At 48.5% G+C, this 23,213-nt stretch overlaps 1 protein-coding gene across 2 annotated transcripts in view; it reads right to left on the bottom strand.

Annotated features, from left to right (window-relative positions):
* Dscaml1 (DS cell adhesion molecule like 1) overlaps positions 1-23,213 on the bottom strand; it is a 309,575-nt gene that overhangs the window by 3,573 nt on the left and 282,789 nt on the right. For both annotated transcript variants that reach the window (XM_060373045.1, XM_060373051.1), the window contains 11 exons: positions 20,998-21,153; positions 12,410-12,549; positions 8,627-8,780; positions 6,880-6,997; positions 6,376-6,539; positions 6,038-6,136; positions 5,309-5,497; positions 4,379-4,666; positions 2,661-2,816; positions 433-463; positions 125-243 (listed from right to left, as the gene is read on the bottom strand). In XM_060373045.1, coding sequence (XP_060229028.1) covers positions 125-243; positions 433-463; positions 2,661-2,816; positions 4,379-4,666; positions 5,309-5,497; positions 6,038-6,136; positions 6,376-6,539; positions 6,880-6,997; positions 8,627-8,780; positions 12,410-12,549; positions 20,998-21,153 — 1,614 coding nt within the window. The remainder of the gene's footprint in view (positions 1-124; positions 244-432; positions 464-2,660; positions 2,817-4,378; positions 4,667-5,308; positions 5,498-6,037; positions 6,137-6,375; positions 6,540-6,879; positions 6,998-8,626; positions 8,781-12,409; positions 12,550-20,997; positions 21,154-23,213) is intronic.

Genomic DNA, 23,213 nt, shown 5'->3' with positions numbered 1-23,213 from the left:
AGGAAAGCTGGCCCTCAAGAAGAGCTGCAGGTGCTGCTGCTAGACCCTGGTCACGGGCATGGGTCTTGCCATTATCCTCCATGGGCTGTGGCCTGGGGAGGCACACCTAGATCAGGTCACTCACCGAGCTGCTTGATGCCCTCCTTGTCCTCAATGAGCAGCTGGACCCTGGGGATGTCAATGTGGAGCCGTGGACCTTGGGGCGGCCCTTTCACAGGGGTGTCAAAGCTCCTGTTGTTCTTGCTGTGGAAGAAGGAAAAGAAGTGGGTGGCTCAGGAGACAAAGAAGGTTGGGGTAAGAGGCTTTGCAAGTCAAGGCAAATATATATAGACACTTCTTTGGGTGGCTTCAGTATAGGGGAGCATGGGGAGAGGAATGAGGAAGGGGAAAAGGGGAGGGGGAGCAAAGAGAAAGCAGCCAAGTGACACCTACCTTATCAGCATTTCTGCCAAACTCTTTGCATCTGCAAGACAGTAGAGAGAGGTAGCTGGGTGAGATTGGAATTTGAGCAGGAAGAGCCATGTGGATGAAGTGGGGACACTGTCTAAAATGACAATAGTCTGGAGTGGAAGGAGCAAGATAAAGACCCTCAAGAGAACAAAGATAAGATTTCATTGTTTGTTGTTGGCTTAGATCTGGCTCCCTTCTATTATTATTTATTATTATTATTAATTATTATTATTATTACTTTCATCTTATAGAGAGCTCTTCCTAAAAGGAAAGGGCATCTTCACTGCTCTGTCTACTTCATGAACCAGCTGTAATTTAACAAGTGAAGGATCCTCAGTTCTCTCTTAGAAAAGGGGGGAGTGTCTGACGAAGCAGAGGTGGTCAGTGAGATGCACTAGATCTCAGTTCTCACACCAGCCAAGAGACTTAACGTTTTCCTCTAGAGCAGTGGCTCTCAACCTTCCTAATGCTTTGACTCTTTAAAACCTCATGTGTAGTGACCCCCAACCATAAAGTTATTTTGTTGCTACTTCAGAACTGTAATTTTGCTATTGTTATGGATTGTAATGTAAATATCTGTTATGTGACCCCAAAGGGGTCGCAACCCACAGGTTGCTCAAGGGTACCTGTGCCCCAAAGTCCATGAATACTTTTTAGAGTTCATGCTATATCTCAAAGGAGCCTTGAATCTCAGTGTGACTCTTAGGTGATGATACTGGGAGAGAGGAGAACCAAAAGATCTTTCTAATGTTATTAGAGCCCAGAAGCTAAGTGTGACCTGTCAAAGTGGAGATAGCAGTATGCCTGCATCCAATCAGCCATCTGTCTAACTGTTCATCAACTCTTTACCCAGCTATCAAAATATCCATCCATGCATGTATTTATGCATCCATCCATCCATCCATCCATCCAGTGATCCAACTATCAGGGAATCCAACTATTTTTTGTTTTTTTAGATAGTCTCATAAATTTCACGCTGACCTCAAGCTTGAATTCCTTTTGTAACTGAGGATAATCTCAACTTTCTGATCCTCCTACCCTCACCTCACTAATGTATACCTTCATGCCTAGCTTATACAGTGCTGAGGATCAAGCCCTAGGTTACATGCAGGCTAGGCAGGCACTTCTAACAGATCTATATTCCTATATCTCTCACCTAACTATTTAACCATCTATCCAAACAAACGAAGCTCCAAATATTGATTCATCTATGCAACAATGCATTTAAAATCCAGCCATGTTTCCAACTATCCATATCACTATGTAACCACCCATTCAACATTTATATCATTATTTCACCATCCAGCTATTCTTTTAACCAACTTTTTGGATGGCTATATCATGCATCAAATTGTTACCTGTTATCCATCAAAATACCCATCCTCTGGCCCACCTATCCACTCAACCATTTATGTTCCCCAACCTCACCAAACTATCCATCTATCCATTCTCGTATTTATACATCTTTCTATCAACCACATATTCCATCATCCATTTAAATGTTCAGTCAACATCCAACTATCTAATCATTCGTTCACCCAACCACTCACTGAATGATCCATTTTCCCATCCCTTTCAAGTCCTGAATACCACGGGGGGGTTACTATTCCCTCTTCTGTGCTACTGTTGCCCGCGGGCTTCTCACATTAAATAGTGAACACTGTGAGTATACGGCTTGGCCCTTCTTCGTCTCTGCATCTCTACCCTTCCGCAGAACCTACTCTGCATCAGATTCAAATATTTTTCAAGGGAGTGAGCAAAAATGAAGTAAGGTGTTAGAAACAGTTCCTGGGACAATCAAAGAACCTGACATTCATCCATGCCAAACTACGGTGTTAAGTATTGAAAGGGGGTGACATTCAAAAGAGTACGCATTTGACACAACATGAAAACTTCCTGGCGAGGAATTGAACAGGGTCCTAGAGAGATGTATTTGCCAACCAATATGGAACTTGCATATGTTAATAGCTAATATGGCTTTACAAGTGTGGCCCTGTATAAATGTCAGCCCTAGTTGGTGCAGGCACAAAATCCTGAGAACACAGAGGAGAAACTATGTATAACTGAGGTTTGTGTGGCAGGTCTTGCCTTCAGGGGACACAGGTTCTGTCTCTTGCCCAGTTAGTTCAGTGGTCCACCAAAGGGTGGACAGTATGGCTGAAAGTCACCACCCTCTCCCCTAGAAAGCTGGTAGGAAAATCCCCCCCCACCTCGGAGACGCTTCAACCGTTTCTCCTTCCTCTTCTTGCGTACAACAAAGAGCAGCGCCACCCCTAGGGTGGCCAGGATGACGGGGCAGCCAATGGTGAACAGCTTCTTCACGTCATCACCTTCACCCTGAGCAGACTTGATGGGTGGGATGGTGCCTGAGTGGGGCAGAGAAGAAAATCCGGGGATGCAATGAACTCTGAGTCCTATGGGTGGGGAAGCCCGTTGATGACTTCTGTTGTCCTTGGTCTCCAACCCCTACACCTCCCGCTCCAGAGCTGCAGACCTCCTCTGCTTCCCTAAATTCTGGTCCCATCAGGACAGCCATGAGCAAGTTGCACAGCTCTCATGCTCTCTTAATGACTTTCTGGTTCTGTTTTACAATTTTCCTGATCTCTCTCAGGGTTATTTTCCTGCCTGGCCAGGTTTTATGTTTAATCCTAGAGTGGGGATTGATGGGATTACATTCCCATATCTAGCTGGGCATGGGGGGAACAAAGCAAGGAGATTAGTCACGGGAAGTCATGGGGGAGTGATCTTGCAATCTATTCCCCTGGCAGAGAATACCTCCTTTGTCCCCCTCACTCTGTCCCTGTTTCCTGTGCCACAGGCAGCATTTTCTGTCTCTGGGTGCCTGCAGGAAGACGACAGAGTCTACCGATATAAACCTCTGCCAAACCCTAGCCCTTGTCTGTTTCCCAAGCTGTGTTTAAGATCCATCTCCTAACTTGAAGGCTTTCTTTTTGGGGCCTATCTCCTGAGACTGTTTTCATTTTGTAGGTGGACTTAATTTAGCATGTGACAACTGGCCATTAAGAGTTCAGCTTTCTTGCTACAATGCATCTCCCTCGAGTCCTCCCTCCCTCTCTCCCTCCATCTCTCCCTTATCCGCCCCCCTGCCCCCTCCAAGCATCACTATGAGACAGACACCAATTAGGTGCTCACCAAATATTCCCAGACTTTTTTGCAGTTAGATTAAGGTCACATTATTAGTTGGTACAAAACAGGATGAAAAATAAGTGATTTTTTTTTCTTAGCTAGAGCAAAGGCCTGGGTTTGGTCCTCAACACACATACACACACACATGAAGAAGTTATGAAAACTAACCCCTTCAAGACAGTTAAGAGCTGATGTGCTATTTTTTTTTTTCTTTTGGGAGAGGGACCATGTTCAAGATGGTGTAGCTAAAAGGTGGTTTCCTTTGAAAAATCAGTAAGCACAAATTGTGGCAATTACCTATATTGCTAGCTCTGAGTTGAGGGAGGAGACTCATTAGTTTAATGACAGCCTGTGTCTGATTGTCTCAAGAGAAACAAGCAAACAAACAATCAGCTCTCTCAGGACAAGAGAAGAGCATTCACTGGGCAGAGCCACCAAGCTCTTAGTATTTATTATTGCAGAGCAGGCTGTCCATCTTGACTAGTACGTTCTGTTAGCAGAGTCTTCACACGGCAGAACCTCAGTTCTGTCTCAGTTTACCTCTCTATCTCCCTGAGGCAGTGGAGCAAGAGCTGCATCTTGTTCAAAGACTTTCATCTGCCTGTCAGGACTGGCCACCAGTAGATCTATCTGTCCACTTACCCACCTGCTACCAATCGGATGGCTCCTCTGTCTTGCTTCTTAGCCCTCTACCCTGGGTTTATTCCTGTCTGATTCTATTTGTCCTTCATTTTAGACACCTTGGGGGGGGGGCTCTCCCATCCCATCCTTTCCAACTCACTGCCGTCGTAGTCCAGGGTGGCAAATTGAGCAGTCTCGTTGCCACAGCCAGCAGTGTTGCAAGCCCTCATGCGGAGCTCATACCACGTGGCCTCTCGAAGTTCCGTCAGGAACACCTCGGTGGAGCTGTTGGCCCGGACACCCTGCCAGGCCCAGGTTCCCTTGGGCCGGTACTCCAGAACAATGGCTGTGATGGGGCAGCCTCCATTGTTCCAGCCCTGCAGGTTAAGCCGAGCGTGTGTGGAGTTGATGTGGGTGAAGAGGTGTTGGTCTTTGCTGAAGGAAGGCTCTGGGAGACCAGAAGGGGAAAGAGAGATGTTAGGGTACCCTAGAAAGAAGGGATTTCTTCATCTCTCTGGGAAGGCTTTTCCTGTAGCAGCTGAGTCTGCAGCAGGGGCCCCAGGAGTAGAGAAGCAAGGAGTAGGAAAGGCCTACAAGCGGGGTCCCAGCACAAAAGGATGAGAGGTGGAAGGAAGGAAGAGTCCCAACCTTCTGACCCTCCTGGTAGGAAGATAGGATCTTTTAGTTAATTAATTAGTTAATTAATTGCTTTTGACAAGGTCTTAGGTAGCCCAGGCTGGCCTCTAACTCTCTCTGCAACAAAAAATGACCCTGAATTTTCTGATTCCTTTGCTTCCACCTCTAAGTGCTAGGACTGCAGTGTATATATATGGTCCTGGGGACTGAACCCAGGTGCTCAGGCATATCGACTACCCCCACTCCCAGTCCAGACCAGTTTCTCCTGGTGACGAGAGTCTACCAGGATGCTCCGGCAACGGGAACAAGGCTGAGTCTCCTCCCGTGAGCCCCCTATGCACTCAGCTCCTCTTTCCCCATGATAGCCATCATCTGCTCCCTGCTGTGGGCTCTCCAATCCACCCACCTCCCTCCTGGGCCCTGCTCTTCATCGCCACCCCCGACCCGGCCTCACCCCGCCCATGGGTCTTGGCCTCGATGATCTCGCTGATGCGCCCAGAGCCCACACTGTTCTTGGCTGCCAGCTTCACCTTGTACCAGGTGCCACACTTGAGGCTGTCTAGCTTGAAGGAGCGCTCGCTGGAGCTGATGAACACATCCTTCCACTCCTCGCTGTTATCCACGGAGTATTGCAGCACGAAGCCTGCAGGAGGGGTTGGCTCCGGTGGGCAAAGCAGAGAAGGGCAGGGCAGCAGAAACCCAGCCTTGACTCCAGCAGAGGTCATAGGGATGGGCATATACAAATGAGATGCCAAGCTGGAGGCCTTCCATTCTAATGCCAGGCAAGTCTGGGTCTCTTCATAGCTCTAGCATTAGATTTAGAGAGCTGGGAGGCCCAAGACACTGTTCAAGGAGGGGCAGGGAGTCCCTGACCAGCAGAATCCCCATTTGCGAAGAGCCTTTTGGAAGTACATTTTTAGCCCCACCTCAGACTGAGCCCCTTCTTTCAAGATTTCTGTTGAGTCACACACTCTTGCTTGGGAGGCACTGATGTCCTGTTTGTCTGCTTTCAAAGACTGGGAAACCAAGGCCCAGAGAGGAAAGCACTTTAGCTGTGCTCCATTCACAAATGGAAGGGCTGGGAGCACTTTTCATACACTTTGAGTACCTCATGGTCTGATCTTTCTTGGGGATTATGGGACCAAGTGTTCGAAATTGGTGAACACTTCCATCCCCTCCTTACCTCTGATGGAGCTGCCTCCATTGTCCCCTGGAATCCAGGTCAGGGTTATGGAAGAGGCAGAGGTTTTGGAGACAGTGAGGCGGGGCTGGTCCGGGGGAACTGAGAGGGAAAGTCACCAGCATATTAGTGGAAAGGTATGGAGGGTCCCAGCAGGAAGGCGCCATCTCTTCCACATCCCTTCTCATCCCTCCTACCTCCTCTTCCTTTCCCACCTCTGTTCCACCAAGGCCTGCCTCCCCAACACCCAGAGTTGGCTTTCTCTCTCCTCCAGTGTCTTTTAACAGGATGGAATTCCTGTCCCTGCAGCCTCTCTATCCACCTGCCCTGCAGAGCCTCACCTTGCACCAGAAGGTTGACGATGATGGTATCAAAGCCACCGGTGTTGGTAGCTGTGCATGTGTAATAGCCCGAGTCTTCAGCCTTCACAGCGCGAAGCAGCAGTGTGCCGTTTGTGTGGATGAACCGGTGGCCATCCAAGGACACGGGGATTGCTGAGTCTTCACTGCCGGAGGAGGAGGTGGCATGGGTTATGGCACACATTCCCTCATCCCGGGGCCTTCCCCCTCATGTGGGGGTAAAGAGAAGAGAGGCAGGAGCAGGCTCACAGAGGATCTCGGGTACTTGGGGGTTTGGTTCAATACTTCCCAGAAGTTTCTAGAGAGACCCTGTCTCTTCCCCCACCCAGGAAGAAGGTTACTGGCTGGGAGTGTGTGCGTGTAGTGGTGTGTAAACTTCTATGAGCAGTGTTGTATGCTCTGTAGGATCACCCCAGGGCAGAATAATGATTACACAGCTTTCTATTTCTTAGGAGCCATACCGCTCCTCCAGGGCCTACCATGTACCTGTCCTTGGTCCACTTCACGGCCGGAGCTGGATCTCCCACAGAATTGCAAGGCAGCCGGACATCTTTCATCCAGGGTGTTGTCACAGTGCCTCCAAATGAGATGATCTTTGCTGGGGCTATAGGGAGGAGAGCATGAGGCCCGCCCTGCCTTTTACCCTTCACATCCCCCTTGCCCCTTTCACAGGGCTCCCCACAATTACAATGCAAGTCAGGGGAGACTTTTGGATAAACTGGCTGCTTTGTTGGAGGTGGTCCTGGGAGAAAATGGGGCCAGTGTGCTGGGGCTCAGGACAGGAAGTGATGGGACTCAGGCCCGCTGGTTCTGGAGGAGATGGCGGATGACGAGGCCTCCCAGGATTCCAGGCCATCTAGGTAGTGATGGTGTTCCATTAGGGGCAAGGCGCAGAAGGAGAAGGGCAAGTTTGGGTGTACATGTATGTATTTGTGTGAGTTTGCGTGAGTGTGGGCAGACATGTTCTCCCTCACAGGGTAGCTGTGCTTGTGTAGCAATGTGCTGCATTTGATGCCCACAGGGGCTGGGGCCAGACTTCTGCCAAGAGTTCAGGTCCTAGGACCTTGTCCTAGGGAGATGACAGGCTCTAGGTGCCTTTGCTTCTGAAGGAGGTGATTTCTGGAGAAAGGGTTGGTGGCATCCTGAGGAGAAGGAAGAAGGGAGGCAAGAATACCGAGACAATTGTGTGTGCAAGGAGCTCTGACTCAGAGCTACAAGAGGGTCCGTACAGCTATCTTGGATGGCTCAGCTATGCAGCTGCATAGAAGGCTGACAGAGCCTTTTGGCTGCAAGTATGAGCCCCTGGCTTGTTACAGACCCTAACTTGGATGCTTGATGGCTCTGTTCCTGTGGCCAACAGGGAGGCTTCTCTCATTCCAGGGAATGGGACTAGGACAAGGCAAGCCAGGCCTGAAGAGTCAGGTGAGCTTGGGGTTGACTAGGGAGGAGAAGGGGCAGGAGGAAGGGCCTAGAGGAAGGGGAGGAGGAGGAGGAGAAGAAGGAGGAAGAAGAGGAAGAGGAGGAGGAGGAGGAGGAGGAGGAGGAGGAGAAGGAGGAGGAGGAGGAGGAGGAGGAAGCCAGAGACACTCAAAGACTTGAAGCTCATTGTCGTCTGCCCCTTGGCCAAGACAGAGAATAGCCCATAGTTCCACTGTGTGGCTGATTCTGGGTTTGGGGCTGAGGCCTCAAAGCCATCATTCTCTTAAAAGGTTAGGAGTTTTCTACGGTTTCTTTCTTTCATGTCCAGATCAAGTATGGGCAAGGCCTGCCCTGACAAGGTCTTATTTCTGCCCAGGCCTGCTGGTGGGTAAAGGAACGCTGCCAGAGAGACCCTTCTGCTTGCAGCATGAGGTTCTCTCTGGAGTCCCAAAGAAACATCTGTGTAGCCCCGTGTCCCGAGATGCAGCTCTTTCAGAAGCTGGGCATTAAGACAAAGGCTCTGCTGTGGATGGGGGATGGAGGGGACCTCTCAAGTCAGAGGAGAGTTTGCAGCATAGCCAAGGTGCTTCTGTGAGAGGGGCCTGACTGTAGCCTGTTGTGTGACTTTTCCAGAGTCAGGGGGCAGCAGAGGCCTACGTTTCGGTGGATGCAGAAAGGGAGACTAGCGGCCAATTCCTCACAGCCACAGTCACAGGGAGCAGGGAAAGGGACACAGCCCCTAATTGGGAAGAGCAGGAATTCCGCAAATGAGCTTCTAGAAGCTTCCATCAGACCCCAGGGCCAGGCTCCTCACCCTTGCCCGCAGGCTCGATGGTGACCTTCTCGCTGCTGTTACCCCTGCCTGCAGAGGTGACCGCGGCCACCCATAGCAGGTACTGCTGTCCCCGGTTCAGGTGGGCGATCCTGTAGAAGAGCTGCTCAGGACTCGTCTCGTACTCACTGGGAGCCTGTGGGGCGGAGACAAAGCCACACTATGAAGCAGAAAGGGTGTCTTGGCCCCCAGCCTGTCATTGTCTTCCCTGCCTTGGGCCGGAGCCAGGACTCTGTCCAGAGGGCTCTCTCCCAGTCTGAGAATGGCAGTGAACAGTACTGTGTCAGGCTCAGCTCCGGGAGATGGTGGGGCCAGTCCTGCACTATTTGTAGGCCAACCTCGGTAACCCACTGAGATATATAGGCTCTGATGGCTGTGGCTTCAGGACAGCAGGGGTGGGTATTTTGAATAAGTGATGAGACACAGTCAGAGAGAAGGGAATGAAGGACTCAGGGTCCCAGAAAAACCACATGCAAAGAAAGAGGTTCTGTGGAGAAGCCAAATGATCGTCTTTTGCCTTGGTAGGGCTGTCGTCAGCCCTCCAGCCTGTCTCCTGCTTAGCCACCTCCCAGCCCTGCCACCTAATTACACTCTTTCCATCCCAGGAAGGGGTAGAGAGGCTGCAGAGAGAGTTTTACTGGGCAGCACTTTATTAGTGATTATTAGTGGTATAGATCACCATATATATTTGTAGGTTACATAAATCTATAACGTTTTTTTTTCAAGCCAAATGACAGTTTTGACAAGTTGCCAACAAAACAATATCAGATCCCAGTGGTTTTACCAGTTGCTTTGATGAAAAGATTATGTTGCCTTGGAAACCAGAGGCTCAGATATTGAAATGAATTTGAGAAGGCGCTTTTGATAAGCGCTAGTTTGTAGACCTCCTGTCAGCCTCTTCCCTGGCATTGGCCGGATGGGGCTGACTTTCATTTTATTTTATTTTTTGGCCAGCCACAGGGAATGGGGGAGAGGCTAGCACTAGGGCCCCTCTGAGATCAGGGCACAAGTCCAAGGAGGGGGAACAGTTCCTGGAACAGATGGGGGCCCTGAGGCCAGAGGGAGCTGGTAATTAGTTATCTCTGCAGTCGTGAGCTCTTGCACACGGGCTCTCCCACACATGGCTGTGTGGACGCACACATGTGCTGAGAGATGGATGTCACCAAGGGACATGCTCTGTGGCAAATGGGAGAGCTGAGGGACCCAAGGACTTGTAACAGAAAAAAAAAATAATAAAGAAAGAAACGTCCCTTTTTTGGCCCCAGGTTGTCTGCAGTTAAATGTTGGGAGAAAATTCATGCACCCTTATAATGTGCACAGATCTCATGGCAGCATGATTCCTGCCTTCTTGGGGCGGGGGCCGTGATGCTGTGTCTAACCTTGACCACAGTTCCTGATGGGGACAGGTGCAGAGCCACTCTGAGCCCTTTTAAGCTAGGCTCATGCCAGAGTGTGACTCTACGATGGTGCACGATGGCTTCAGTGCTTGCTGTCCTTACTGAGTGTATAACACCCCCCCTCCTGTGTGGCTCGAGCCTCCCTCTCACCCTGGGGGGCCCTTTAGTTCTTTTGCAAATTAGGAATTGTACAACCTTGCCTCTTCTGGGCTGTGACTGTGAGTCGCCCGAGGTAAGGAGTCCACAATCACTTGAAAATAAGAGTGCAGTTCCCTGGGCTCATTTTCTGTGGGTGTAGAGGTCTCTCTCTCTCTCTGTGTGTGTGGCGTGTGTGTGCACATGGGTGCTTGTGCATGCATGTGTGAATAGATGTTGAGTGCATGTGCTTGTGTGTCAGTGAGAATACATTTGTATTCTATACCCGGGACAGGAAAGTATGTCTTTCCCTTGAAGATCTTTCCTGTTTTTCGTGCATGTTTGAGTACGTGTGTGTGCATATCTACATATCTGTGTGTATGTGCATGTGTTTGTGTGGGGGTGTGTGAATGTGTGTGAAGGTCAGAGAGCAATAGTTGGGTGTTTTTTTTCCCCAGTCATTCGCCGTGAGCCATGCATGCACCGGTGTGTATGAGCACTGCCAGTCTCATGGCCACCTGCTGCTAAGCCTGCACTTACACCGTACTTTCACATGTCTTTTGCATGCCCTCATCCCTAGTGCCCTGACCAGAATTCCTCCTAGGTGACTGGCAACACAGTCACTTGGGATGTGGTCTGTACCATGCAGAGTGATATTTCCCAAGGTGGCTTTCCCGGCAGGCTTCGCTGAGCTCGGCACACCTCCCTCTCCTCCCTCCCCAGTCTCCCCATGGAGTTGAACTGAAGTTCTTATCTCTCTCTCTAGACCTTGTGTGAAACACCCTCATGGAAGTCTCCCCTGAAGAGGGGGGTTCTTATAAGCTCGGGACACAATGAGTCTGGAACAGTGTCTGTTACATTTGGGATCTTTGAATGTCCCATGTGTTGAAGGCTCAGTGCCCAGCCTGTGGTGCTATTGGAAGCCTGTGGAACTTTTAAGAGGTGGGACCCAGCTGGAGAGGGTCATTGAGTCATTGGGAGCATGTCCTGTGTCTCTCTTGTCTTTGAGACAGGTCTTGCTTCATAGGCTGGGATAAATGTCTCTCTTCTACCTCCCAGCCATGAGCATCTTTCTTACCACATCTTACTCCCTGCCATGATGAGTCACCTCCCCACCAGTAGCTAGGCCATGGGGTCAGCTGCCCAAGACCGAAACTTCCAAAGCCTATCTTAGCTCAGAGATTTGTCATAGTAACAGAAAGCCAACTGACACAGTCCCAGTGTCCTCACAGTAGGAGAGGGATGGGACCAGAAACTTCTGACGCCTGGGATAGGATTCCAACCAGTCACTGAACGCTACCGAAGTCTGAGTGAATCAGGAGGCTGCCACAGACTGGTACCTTTGGACAACTTCATTATCAAAGAGGAAATGACTGTAAAGGCCAAGCTAGAGCATGGCTACCTTCTCACATGAGCTATGAAAGGGAACACGTCACATGTCTAGGGTTTTAGATAGTCAACCATCAAGCATGTATCACGTGACTCTGATATTCTTGATAAGTGCTCCACAGCTGGGGATCCAGAGATGAAAGGCCCAGTGCAGAAGTCAGCTGTGCCAATAGTTAATGTCCATAAGGCAGCTGGGTGATGGAGAAATAGCCCCCGCTAGAACTCAACAAAGGCAAAGCCATGGTATAAAAAAGACAGGGAACAGTTTGGGATTGTGAGGACTGAAAGGAGGACAGAAGACATGTTGAAAAGATTGACTGGTCAATCCCAAGGGTCTTCACTAATGTGGAGCAACTAGACTCAGGCCCTGCGTGTACACATGTATGTGTGTGTGTACACATGTATGCATGTATGTGTGTGTGTGCACACCTGGTATAGCACCAGCAGGACAGTATTCTCAGGCAGCATCTGCAGGGACAGTGTCCCAGCAACTTCTTTCCCAAATACCCACTCTGCAAAAATGGCCTTTCCAACACCACCATGCAATGAGCTCCAAGGGAAGACCACACCCCAAGCCTCCCCCTAGGATGTCAGTGGGCAGCACAGTGCACGTGTGTGTAAGTGTGAAAAAGCAACTTGCAGATGTAGGCTCTCTCCTAATGTGTGGGGCCCGGGGCTTGGACCAGGCCTTCCAGTTTAGCAGTAGGTGCCTTTCTTGTCCAGCGCCTGTTTTGAACCATGATTCACAGAAAAGCATAGGTAGAAAAGTCCCACAGTTTGACCTGAAAGCTGACTGATGTGTTGTCCCTAAAAGATCTGCTTTCCTTCTCCCCTCACCACTTACCGGCTGGCCGGACCCAGGGCTGGAACAGAAGATGGTGTATTTTCGGATCACCCCATTGGGCTTGGTTGGGGGCAGCCAGGATACAACCACGCTGCTGGCTGATGAAGGGACGGCTTTGATGCCAGCAGGGGGACCTGGAACTGAGCAGGGAGAAGACCTGGTCAGTCTAGAGAAGAGAGCTCATGCTTGGGAAACAGTGGTGGAGGGGGAGAATGGGCGAATCTTGGAGAGCTCCCTAGACAGGTGGGGAGCAGGGCTTTGGGCTAGAGAAGGAGGGCCTAGCATGGCCTACAGGTAGAAGGTAAGGGCAAGCATGAGGGGATGTGACAGGCTCTGAGATTCAGGCTGGCAAAGGGGTCAGCCTCATAAGTGTTTGGCCAGGCCAGACATATGTAGACCAGAGAGAAATAGAAGATAGTAAGAATGCTTGTTTCCTCTGACCTTAATCCTTGCACCCAAGTTGCCCTTACTAACGACAGGTTTGTGTGTAAGACTCCACCTCACTCCCACTGACCTCCATCACTTCGCTCTTTTATGCATGTGAGTTCCTCTAGGCTGGGACCACACACTGCCTTTTGCCGTGGGCCCAGGGTATTGTCATGTTCTGGCGAGGTCCTTTCTGTTTCCAGAAAAGTGTGCCTGGCAAATGAACTCAGAAATCTACTCCAGAGGCTCCTGTAGACTCAAGATGGCCCTGCCTCTTCTCTGAGCCTTATCAGAGGAGGCCCAGGGTCCTGCCTGGGAGAATGGTAACTTTCTGTCTCAGCCACACGTTTTCCACCTCTCTCTCTCCACCCTGTTGCTCTGTTCTTCTCTTCCCATCCCCGCCATTTTTATGCTCCCTTTCGGGGGTAGTAACTGCATTCTATTCGATTTTTACCTTACCCCCCCCCCAGCCTCGGTGACATCATCATGTGGAGATGAGAATCCCTCTAAAGGGTTGTGGTGAGAGCTAATGTTAAGTAAAAGAAAGCACCCAGAACAGCAGCACTCAATAGGCTGCTAGAGTCGCTGTTTTCGCCTTCTCTCTGCCAGTTCTCAGCTTGAGAGCCACAGTGATTTCTTCTCCCTAGGAACTGCTCAGTGATTTGGGGCCAACTAAAGAGGTGCTCTTCAGGGGTAGCATCCATCCGGGGGTGGAGCCCAGGGGCTGAGAGGCATCCTTGGCCTCTGGGCTGTGGTATCTTGTGTCAGGAATCGCTGCAGTGGTGAGGGGCCAGAGTGTATGGATGACTCTGGGTTAAATGAAGTTGGGTACCCTTGCACATCTTTCTCTTGTTGAGAGACGCATGGTAAACTCACAACTGTGCATTTGTCTATTTTTCCATTTGTCTGTCTGTCTATCTATCTATACATCCATCCTCTCTCTATTACTTATTTATCTATCTATCTGATTTTTTTGAGATAGGATCTCACTGGTTGGCCTTGAATTCATGATCCGCCTGCCTCTGCTTTCCAGCTGCTAGGACTACAAGGGTATGCCATCATGTTTAGCTTATTTGAATGTGTTTTGAAGCTACATTAATTAGGCCATACAAATTCAGGGTTGTTTCTCTACCTAGTAGATGGAATCTTGTAACTATGTGTGCTTCTTTCATATCCTAGGTCTGATAATAATATTCTAGTTTCAGACAGGTGGCATGCTATACTTTTTATTTTTTCTAATTTACCTATGTATATCTATATCTAATATCTATATCTATATCTATATTGTGTGTGTGTATACACATATGCCACAGTGCAGGTGTCCATCCTCACCATTCACCTTGTTGAAAAAGGGCCTCTCTCTCTTTTTTCATCACTGCATATGTCAAGATAGGAGGACCACACATATCTGGTGTTTCTCCTGTCTTCGCATCCTACCTCACCACAGGAGCTCTGGGATTATGGATGAACTATTTTGCATGGGTTCTGATTCAAACTTAAGTCTTCAGTCTTGCTTGACAGGCATTTTATCCAGTAAGCAATCTTTCCATTTCCTTTTATACACCCTTAGACTTTAGATGTCTTCTGTACAGTATGTATTTAGGTTTTGTCACCAGCCAGTTTGACAGTTTTCTTTTTCCTCCTCCTCTTCTTCTTCTCCTTTTCTTCATCTTCTTGTCTTTCAAAACAGAGTTTCTCTGTGTACTCTCGGCTGTCCTGGAACTCACTCAGTAGACCAGGCTGGCCTAGAACTCAGAGATCCACCTGCCTCTACCTCCTGAGTGCTGGGATTAAAGGCATGCACAACCACCACCCAGATCCAGTCTTTATCTTCTAATTGGAGAATTTATTCAGTTTATCTTTAATGCAATAACTGGTATGTTTGTGTTTAAACTTACCCTCTTATAAATGCTTCTATTTACCTTACTTCTTATGTTTTTCGTTTTCTTTGCTTTTGTGACTTCTTTTGAAGCAAGTATTTTGGAAATTACATTTCTTGGGCTGGAGAGCTAGTCCAATGGTTTAGAGCACTTATTAGAGGACCAAGGCTCAGTTTCCAGCACTACACGGTAGCTCACAACCATCCATAACTCCAGTTCCAGGTGATCCAATGCTTTCTTTTGACCTCTGCAGGCACCAGAAATGCACATAGTGCACACATATACACACAGGCAAAATGCTCATATATATAAAGTAAAATGTAAAAAACCTTGCATTTCCTACTAGCTTGATAAGTACATAGCATTGCATTATTTTCATGGTTATTCAAAAAGATTCCAACATGAAAAAAATTATTTTTAAATAAGGACTCTGTACCCCATACTGGCTTCACACTTAGGTTCCTTCTCTTTCAGCCCCTCCCCCCCGCCAAGGGCTGGGTTTACAGGCATGGGACACCACACCTGACCACCAAATAAGTCTTTATCAACGTTTAGTATCAATTGGCACTTTTCTTCTCAGACAATGCAAAGACATCAGAGATTCCACATGCTCCCTCCCAACTTGTGTGTGATTGTTGAGTATTTTAGTTCTGTATATACATCATCATTATGATCATTTTATACAGTCAGTATTAATTTAGATTGACCCATATGTTCACCATTTAATTGCTTGGTTTTCCGAGCTGCATCACTGAGCTTCCATCTGGGATCATTTTCCTTCTAGCTAAACAATGATACCTTTGAATTTTTCTCCAGGGCAGGTATGTTGGTGATAATTTTTTTTCAGCCATTGTTAGAATGAGAATGTCGTTTTAAAGATCTATGTTTTTAAAGATTTCTTTCCTTCATCTTATGTGCGTAAGTGTGTTGCCTGCATGTATGTATGTGCACCGTGTGCATGCCTGAGGATTGTAGAAGAGGACATAGCATCCTTTGGATAATGAGTTATGCATGGATGTGAGCCATGATATGGGTGCTGAGACTCAAACCCAGGCCCTCTGCAAGAACAAAAGTACTCCAAACTGCTGAGGCCCACCACTAGTCCTCTGAATGAACATGTCTTCATGTCATTTTAGTCTTGAGGCATAGGCTGTGTGAAACATCACAGATCATAATTTCCTTACATATAGTCAGTACTTTTTTTTAAAAACTTTTTTCAGGGGGGCTAGAGAGATGGCTCAGTGGTTAAGAGCACTGTCTGCTCTTCCGAAGGACCCGGGTTCAATTCTCAGCACCCATATGGCAGCTCACAACTGTCTATACCACCAATTCCAAGGGATCTGACAGCTTCACACTAATGCGCATAAAATAAAATAAATTAAAAAAACTTTTTTCAGCTCCCATAAAATTTTTGACAAGTTGGTTGACAATATTATCATTGCTTCTTTTCAAATTTTCTTCCTTCTGGTTGCTTCTAAGATTCATTCATTCATTCATTCATTCATTCATTCATTCATTCATTCTTCCTCCCTCCCTCCTTTCTCCTGCTGTATTATTCTGTGCTTAGGTGTGTATTTCTTTTTGTTGCCATCTACAGAGTTAGAACATCTTGACATCTTTAAGACATTTCAGACTATTATCTCCTGCTTACTTCTCTTTCTCTATTTTTCCTGGGATGTCTTTCACATCTCTATATCCTTTGATACTCAGAATAGTCCACAACCATCATGGACATCAGTGGGAACATGTTAGACATATGAAAACCTCAGGTTCTGCCCTAGGTCTATTGAACCAGAATCTGGATTTTAACATGATTCTTAATTGCTATGTATGCATATTAAAGCTTAAAGATAATTAATGACATATAATTTGTCTGTGTGTTTTTCTTGCTCATTTTTTTACTTTATAGTCTGGTGGTTCTCAACCTTCCTAATGCTGTGACCCTTTAAGACAGTTCCTCATGTTGTGGTGACCCCCAACCATAAAATTATTTTTGTGGCTAACTGTAATTTTGCTACTGTTATGAATTGTAGTATAAATATCTGTGTTTTTCTGAGGGTCTTTTGGGGGTCACGACCCACATGTTGTTGAGAACAATTGTTCCAGTCATTTGTCTATCTGTACTTCGTCTGGTTATTTTCTTTTGCCTTATCTTCCAATTCAAAATTTATCTCTTTAGCTGTATTTAATGTACTTTAAAACTCATTGACTGAGTTATAAATTTTGGTATTAGTTTATTTTTTTTTCTATTTGATAGTCTCATTGCAATTTTTAGCTTTGTCAAGCATAATTATCATAAAGTTCGTGTTTGTTCATTTAAAGTGTGGAAATTGTTTCATTTGTATATTTTTCTTGATGGTTTTTCTTTATTTGCTAATTCTGTCCCATTAATTTTTATTGTGTACCAAACACAATACTTGCTAACCTGTACCCATAACATGAGAACTCAGGTGACAGCATCTCCCTAAAGAGAAGGACACTAGCAACATGGGGTTGCTTCAATTCAAATTACGGGCCTGAGAGAAATGTGTGCACTTGGCTGACGGTTACTCCTGGACTCAAAGGGGTGTTTGTACTTCAAGCTGTTGACTTAAGGAGAGTGGGATTCACTAGACAGGCTTAAACTCCTCAGCAGGCCCTGGCCTCTAATTTGTGTTCTAGTGCTGTTCAGCGTCTCAGTCAGAAAATGTCCCTTAGGGAAAGTGTTGCTTCACGCTAGGCTCCCTTCCTGAGTCCTGATCTCCCCTGGGGTCCTGGCCCCGTAATTCACTTTCTCGTCAACAGTATGATAACCTCTAGGCAGGCATTTAAAAAAGTCACTTGGTTTCTAGTTGCCTTCAGCAGGGAGGGTAGGCACGAGTCTCTCGGCCCATGGTTCCTCTTGCCTTGCCCTCTCCCTTCCACCAGCTGCTGTCCCCGCACAGAAGCTTCACATAGGCTTCTGGAAGCAGTCCTTACCTCACTGTATCCCACAAGGGTTATCTTCCCAGGATGGCTCTCGTCTTGCTCCCTCCTCAGCTAAGGGCCTTTAAAGTGGTTCAGCATGCAGCTTGGCTTAGCTTTGGTTTCCATGGGAAAGGTAAGGAATGGACAAGAGGCTTTATAGTTCAAAAACTGAGACCAACCAAGACAGCCCGGAACCAAGCACAGGCTGAGCTCTGCACTCAGCAAGCAAAGGCAACTTCTAAGTTTGCAATTTTTATTTTATGCATATGAGTGTTCTTCTGTTTGTGTGCGCATATGTACACCAGGTGTGTGCATTACATGCAGAGGTTAGAAGAGATCGCTGGATCCCCTGGGACTCTAGTAACAGAGTTTTGAGCTGCGTTTTGGCTGGTGCAAATGCTCCTATCATTCCAGCCCCTTACTTCTCTTGTGTGTGTGTGTGTTCATATGTGTGCCAATGCATGTGTGCATGGGTGTGGGGGCCTGAGGGCAAGCCTGAGGTGGTGTTCTTTAGGAAGCCTCAACCCTGGTTTTGGAGACAGGGTCTCTTGCTGGGACCCAGAGCTTAACAATTAGCCTGAATTAGCCGGGTAACCAGCCCCAGGGATCCGTCTGTCTTTACCTTTATCTGTCTTTCCCTCAGTAGCTCTGGGATTACAAGCGTATGTTACCACCCCTGGCTTTCTATGTGGGCTGTGGGGATCAAATTTGAGTCTTTATGTTGTTGGTAAGCAGTTTTCAGAGTAAGCAATCTCCTCGGCCCCTTATGTTTGCCATTTCTTTTGGTTGCCTTTACATTTCTTTTCTTTTGGAGGGTGGTGGGCAGGTATAGTCTTAGGGCCTTGAGATTATGATACTTGGCCAAGGTCCCACAGAGGGGCTGTGCCCGGAACAAGGACCTGCCTGCTTTCCATGGCAAATGACTACAAACTGGAACAACATCCCCCTGTCCATGGCGGGGCTTGGCTGATGGAGCTAGGGTGGCTGTGATGCAGCAGACAGAGTTCATTGACATTCCTCCTTCCTCCCTACAAACAACCTGCTTTCTGCTCAGGTTCCCCCGCTCATCTGCACTTTAGAAATGGTTGACTCTGTCACCTACACTGGAGGCTATATTAAGTCTTGGGAAGGAGTTCGGCCACGACAATTCCTTTCTGATACCTGGTTTAGTGAAAGGGATGTAGCCCTATTCTGGCCAATGGGGGAATAAGACTAAATCTATTAAGCAGGCTTCTGGGGAAAGTTTCTTTCATGCCAAGAGAGTCATAGTGACTCGAATGACCTCCTCTGCCTGTCTGCTGAGAAGCATGGAGCTGTGGCCATCTTTAGTCCTTGGGGCAAGAGTTAACTGTCATGCTGATAGAGGAGGGGAGCCACTGACCAAACCAACCCTGAGCGCCTGGTGCTGGGTACCTGGTGCATGTGATGATAACTGTGCTTACTGCTCTTGTTTCTTTTGGTTAAGCTTTTTATGACATTGACAATGTCCTAACAGACCTAGGCGGGAGGGTGGTCTGGATTTGCCCTCCATTTTCTGAGGTGAACTCACAAGGTAGTTCTGGGACTAGGCCTCTGAGTTCTCATCTTCGAAATGGAAAGAGCATCTACCTCTCAGAAGGCTGGGAGAGGGTAAGTCACATTTCGACAGCATGTCACATACATGTCAAGTGACAACTGCTGTTTGGGTTGAGACTTATCTGATGTTACACCTTTCTGGCCTTGGGCTTCTCTTTGAGGACACCCAGTCTTACCTGTTATGTCACTGACAGCATCTTGGTAGTCACAAAAGCTACTATCATTTGCTGTCACCTGGGGCTTCTCTTACAGAGGACTTTCTACCCATCTTGCTTCTTTTGAGGAACCACTGTTCCTGCTTTGTCTTTACAGAAACGGGAAGTGTGAAGCAGAAGCTTGAGAATGACAACAGGGCTGGGCCAGTTCTTCTGTGGAAATGGCCAGGACTTTTTCTGCACCATGCCTCCTAAAGATGGGGACAGTATCCCCGTCTTCCACCATAGGCCAGAATCATGTTGTGTGTGTTCCTGTGTGGATCTGAAAGTGACTTTGGGTGCACAGCTGACGGCTCCTGGAAGGCCAGGATGATGCCTGTGGCCCCTGGGCTTCCTTTAGGGGCCTCACTTTGGTTAAACACACAAAGATTCATGGCTATGGCCTTGATTGAAGTAAGAAGCTTACAGACCACGAACCTAAGCGAATCATTTCCCCAAACCAGGAAAAGGTACATATTGCATGGTCCCATGCTTTACGGTGGGACCAGGCTGGGTTTGAGTTCAGTTTATCCTTTACTCAAGAGCAGGTGGTTCTGCCCAGAGCTGTGACAGGATTAGTGACAGGAAACTGTGGCAGGAGGGTTGGGAAACGCTGAACTGTTTAGAGATTTTGAGGAGGGAGCTGGGGCCGAAGGGAGAGAAGATCAAGCCAGCTGGTCCAGCCCCTGAACTCGAAGTATATGAAAGTCTATACCCATGTAAAGGTGGAAGGACAGAAACAATTCCACCAAGCTGTCCTTTGACCCCCACACATGTGCCATGGCATGCATGCCTGTACATACACATCATATATACACATATAATAAGAACAACCAAGTGCTGGGGCGGGGAGGAGGGGAAGAAATGGAAGGCCAGAAGCAGGATCCCAGAGTTGTGAGCCAGGTATGGGCCAGGCCCCCTTCTGCTTCCTGGCCTCCCAGACGTGTGTGTGGTTCTCCCAATCTTTCTCCCCACCTGTTCCTTCTAGCACTGACTCAGCTTCCAGCCTGCGTGTACTCACACTATAATCTTGAGTTTGGCCCTAATTCTGCTCAACGAGGAAGAGTGGATTGGTCACAGCCCCATATGGAGGCCTATTCAATGTTCCTCCAGTGAGTTTAAGGCCTGGACCACACTGGGGCCTCAGCAGGATGAGCACTAAATCCTTAATCCCAGTTGTACTAGGTGGCATTCCTGCTTCCTGTACCAACTGCAACATCCATACTTAGAGGAGAGCAGGCTGTGTCTGGTAGGGGAGCAGATGCTTCAAAAGGATGCCCTGTGGGTGGGGCTGGGAGAAGAGCTGTCAGGCTGGTAACCCAGGGTTTCAGAGAGCAGAGTGGTAAGGGAGGAGACAGTTGGCTGTTCCTGCATCCATCCCAGAGCACTTCAACAAACTCCAGATTACCCTCCAAGGGCTCGAAGGGACAGGAGAAAGAACGATGTCCTGCTCTCGCTTTGCTCCTGGGATAGGGGCTGGAAGCATGTAGTGTGTATGTGGGCACATGCACCGGCTCCAGGAAAGCTGGTTCCTGAGGGCAGAGCGGGAGGTCAGCCCTGGACTCACCGTCTTCCTTGGTCTGGATATAGAGCACGCTGCTGCGCACGCCGTCCCCGGCCTGCGTGTAGGCTAGCACCTGGACGCTGTAGTTGGTGAACTTCTCCATGCCCCGCAGCTCCACTCGCTCCCTCGTGGTGGTGACATTCTGCATCTCGCCCCACTCTGTGGAGACAGGCCTCCGGTCATGAAGCTGGCCCTGTCACGCTTCCTGGTCCCTGCCAGCCTGGCCTCAGACCTCTGCTCTATAGGGGTGAAGGCTAGATGGTCTAGGCAGCAGACCTGGACCACTGTCCTAGGCCATGTCTCTCCCTAAGTGCCTAACCAGAGACAAGTATATACTGGTCTTGAACCTCAGTTGACCTTGTACCAACTTTTGCTTGATGCTCTCTCTTTAAGATACTTGCATCTCTATGTCCTGCCATCTGACTTCCTCCTTTCTTAGCCCACTGAAGACCCATCATTCTGGCTTCATCAAAGAGTTTCTTGTAGATCATAGAGAAGTGTTTAGGGAAGGCTGGACATGGTGGTGCATGCTTTTAATCCCAGCCCTTGGGAGGCTGAGGCAGGGGGATCCGTGGGACCAGGCTAGCCTAAAATAGCCAAGGCTACATAGTGAGACTCTATATTTAAAAATAGCTTATGGCAAAGGTTCCATGGAGGAGGCTGCAGAGGCTATATATGTGTGTGTGCGCGCGCGTGTGCATATGTGTGTGTGTGTGTGTTTATATACGTATGTATGGGATGTGCTTCTGAGCCTCCTATTGAAACTATGTGCAAGACTGCCCCCCCCCCACAGGAGCTGTAGGCAGGCTTTGTAGAGATGACTGCCTATACAGCACCTCTCAGCGCCCTACTGGCAACCAGGTGTAGGCAAAGAGCTCACAGCAGGTGGCCAGGTGACAGTGCAGTGTCCAGAGGGTGAGAACACCACGCCCCACCATGCTCAAAGATTGAAATCTTCAAGGTGGGGGATGGCAGAGGCCTGCGTCCTGGAAGCAGTGCAGACCAGTCTGGGCACATGGAAAGACCTGGGAAGAGCAGCCTGACTCACAGCCCAGTGGATTTTGGAGAGTGGAGAGGCCAGTGTCTTCTCTGAGGGCTAAGTAGGAAAGCCTGTTGCCTTGGAAAAAGAGAAAGCAAGTTCTGGACAGAGCCTTCTACTGACACTGTATAAGGGTCATGCTTGTTTGTCTGTTTGCCTTCTGATCCAGGATCGCATTATGTAGCTCTGGCTAAAGGCACACACATACGTACCTGGCTGGCAGGCTCACATTTTGGGTTGGTTGGCTCAAGATCTCCCACCAAAAAACAAAACAAAACAAAACAAAACAAAAAAACTTGGGAGACCCTCAGAGGCCATGCCCTAAGACTGAGGCCTTTCAGCTTTGGTAGGAGAAAAATGAATCAGAGATGTTCTTCTCAGCAGAGTCCAGGTGGGTAGGGAGGTGTCAGTCCCCTGGACAGATGGCTGTGAGCCAAATTCTCAGCCTCCAGAAGGAAGGCTGCGGGAGCCTGGGGGTAGACTGTTCAGGCCTAGGACACAGACTCATCGTGGGCCCCTATGCTCTGCTGAGGTGAGCTTTCCTGTGCACAGCTGGGAACGCCCAGCCTCTGGTTCTGCATCCTACAGACTTCCTGGCCCTGGAAGGTCTTTGTGCATGAGACCTGGAAGGTCTGGGCATGAGAGTGATGTGTTTGTTGGGGTGAGGCAAAGAAGGTACCCTGAAGGTGACTCTTCTAATTGCCCCTGGCTGTCCTTGCGCTATTGAGAACCCAGCCCCCACCCCTCACATGACCCAGCCGCTCCCTGCATTGAACCCACATCTTACTGCCCACCTGGCTCCACCTGGGTTAGGCAGCTTCCCTAAGTCTGACTAAGCCTACTTCCTCTCTCACCCCTCTAGGCCTATGTGAGACAGCTTCTTGCAGATACTAATCGTGGCCACCCTCTCTCCTTCACACTCCGCTGAAAGCAGTCCCTCACCACACATTTATGTGTGCCGCCTGCTCCCTGCCTAAGGAGGCCATAAAGTCCTAATATCGACATGTTGTCAGAATAGCAAATGTGCCTCAGTACCCCAATGACTCCTATGTGTGCTGTTGTCTAGGTGTGGCTGGTACCACCCCTCACCAGTGGGGTGACCATATGCGTGACCTTGACCCTGAATCTAGCTCCGGTCCTAGGCTAACAAGGACGCATGTACTGTCACATCACACCCCAG

The sequence above is a fragment of the Meriones unguiculatus genome, chromosome 1, assembly GCF_030254825.1.
Source record: "Meriones unguiculatus strain TT.TT164.6M chromosome 1, Bangor_MerUng_6.1, whole genome shotgun sequence".
NCBI classification, from domain to species: Eukaryota; Metazoa; Chordata; class Mammalia; order Rodentia; family Muridae; genus Meriones; species Meriones unguiculatus.
Note: the sequence above shows the minus strand (reverse complement) of the source record. Positions and strands in the feature narration are given on the sequence as shown.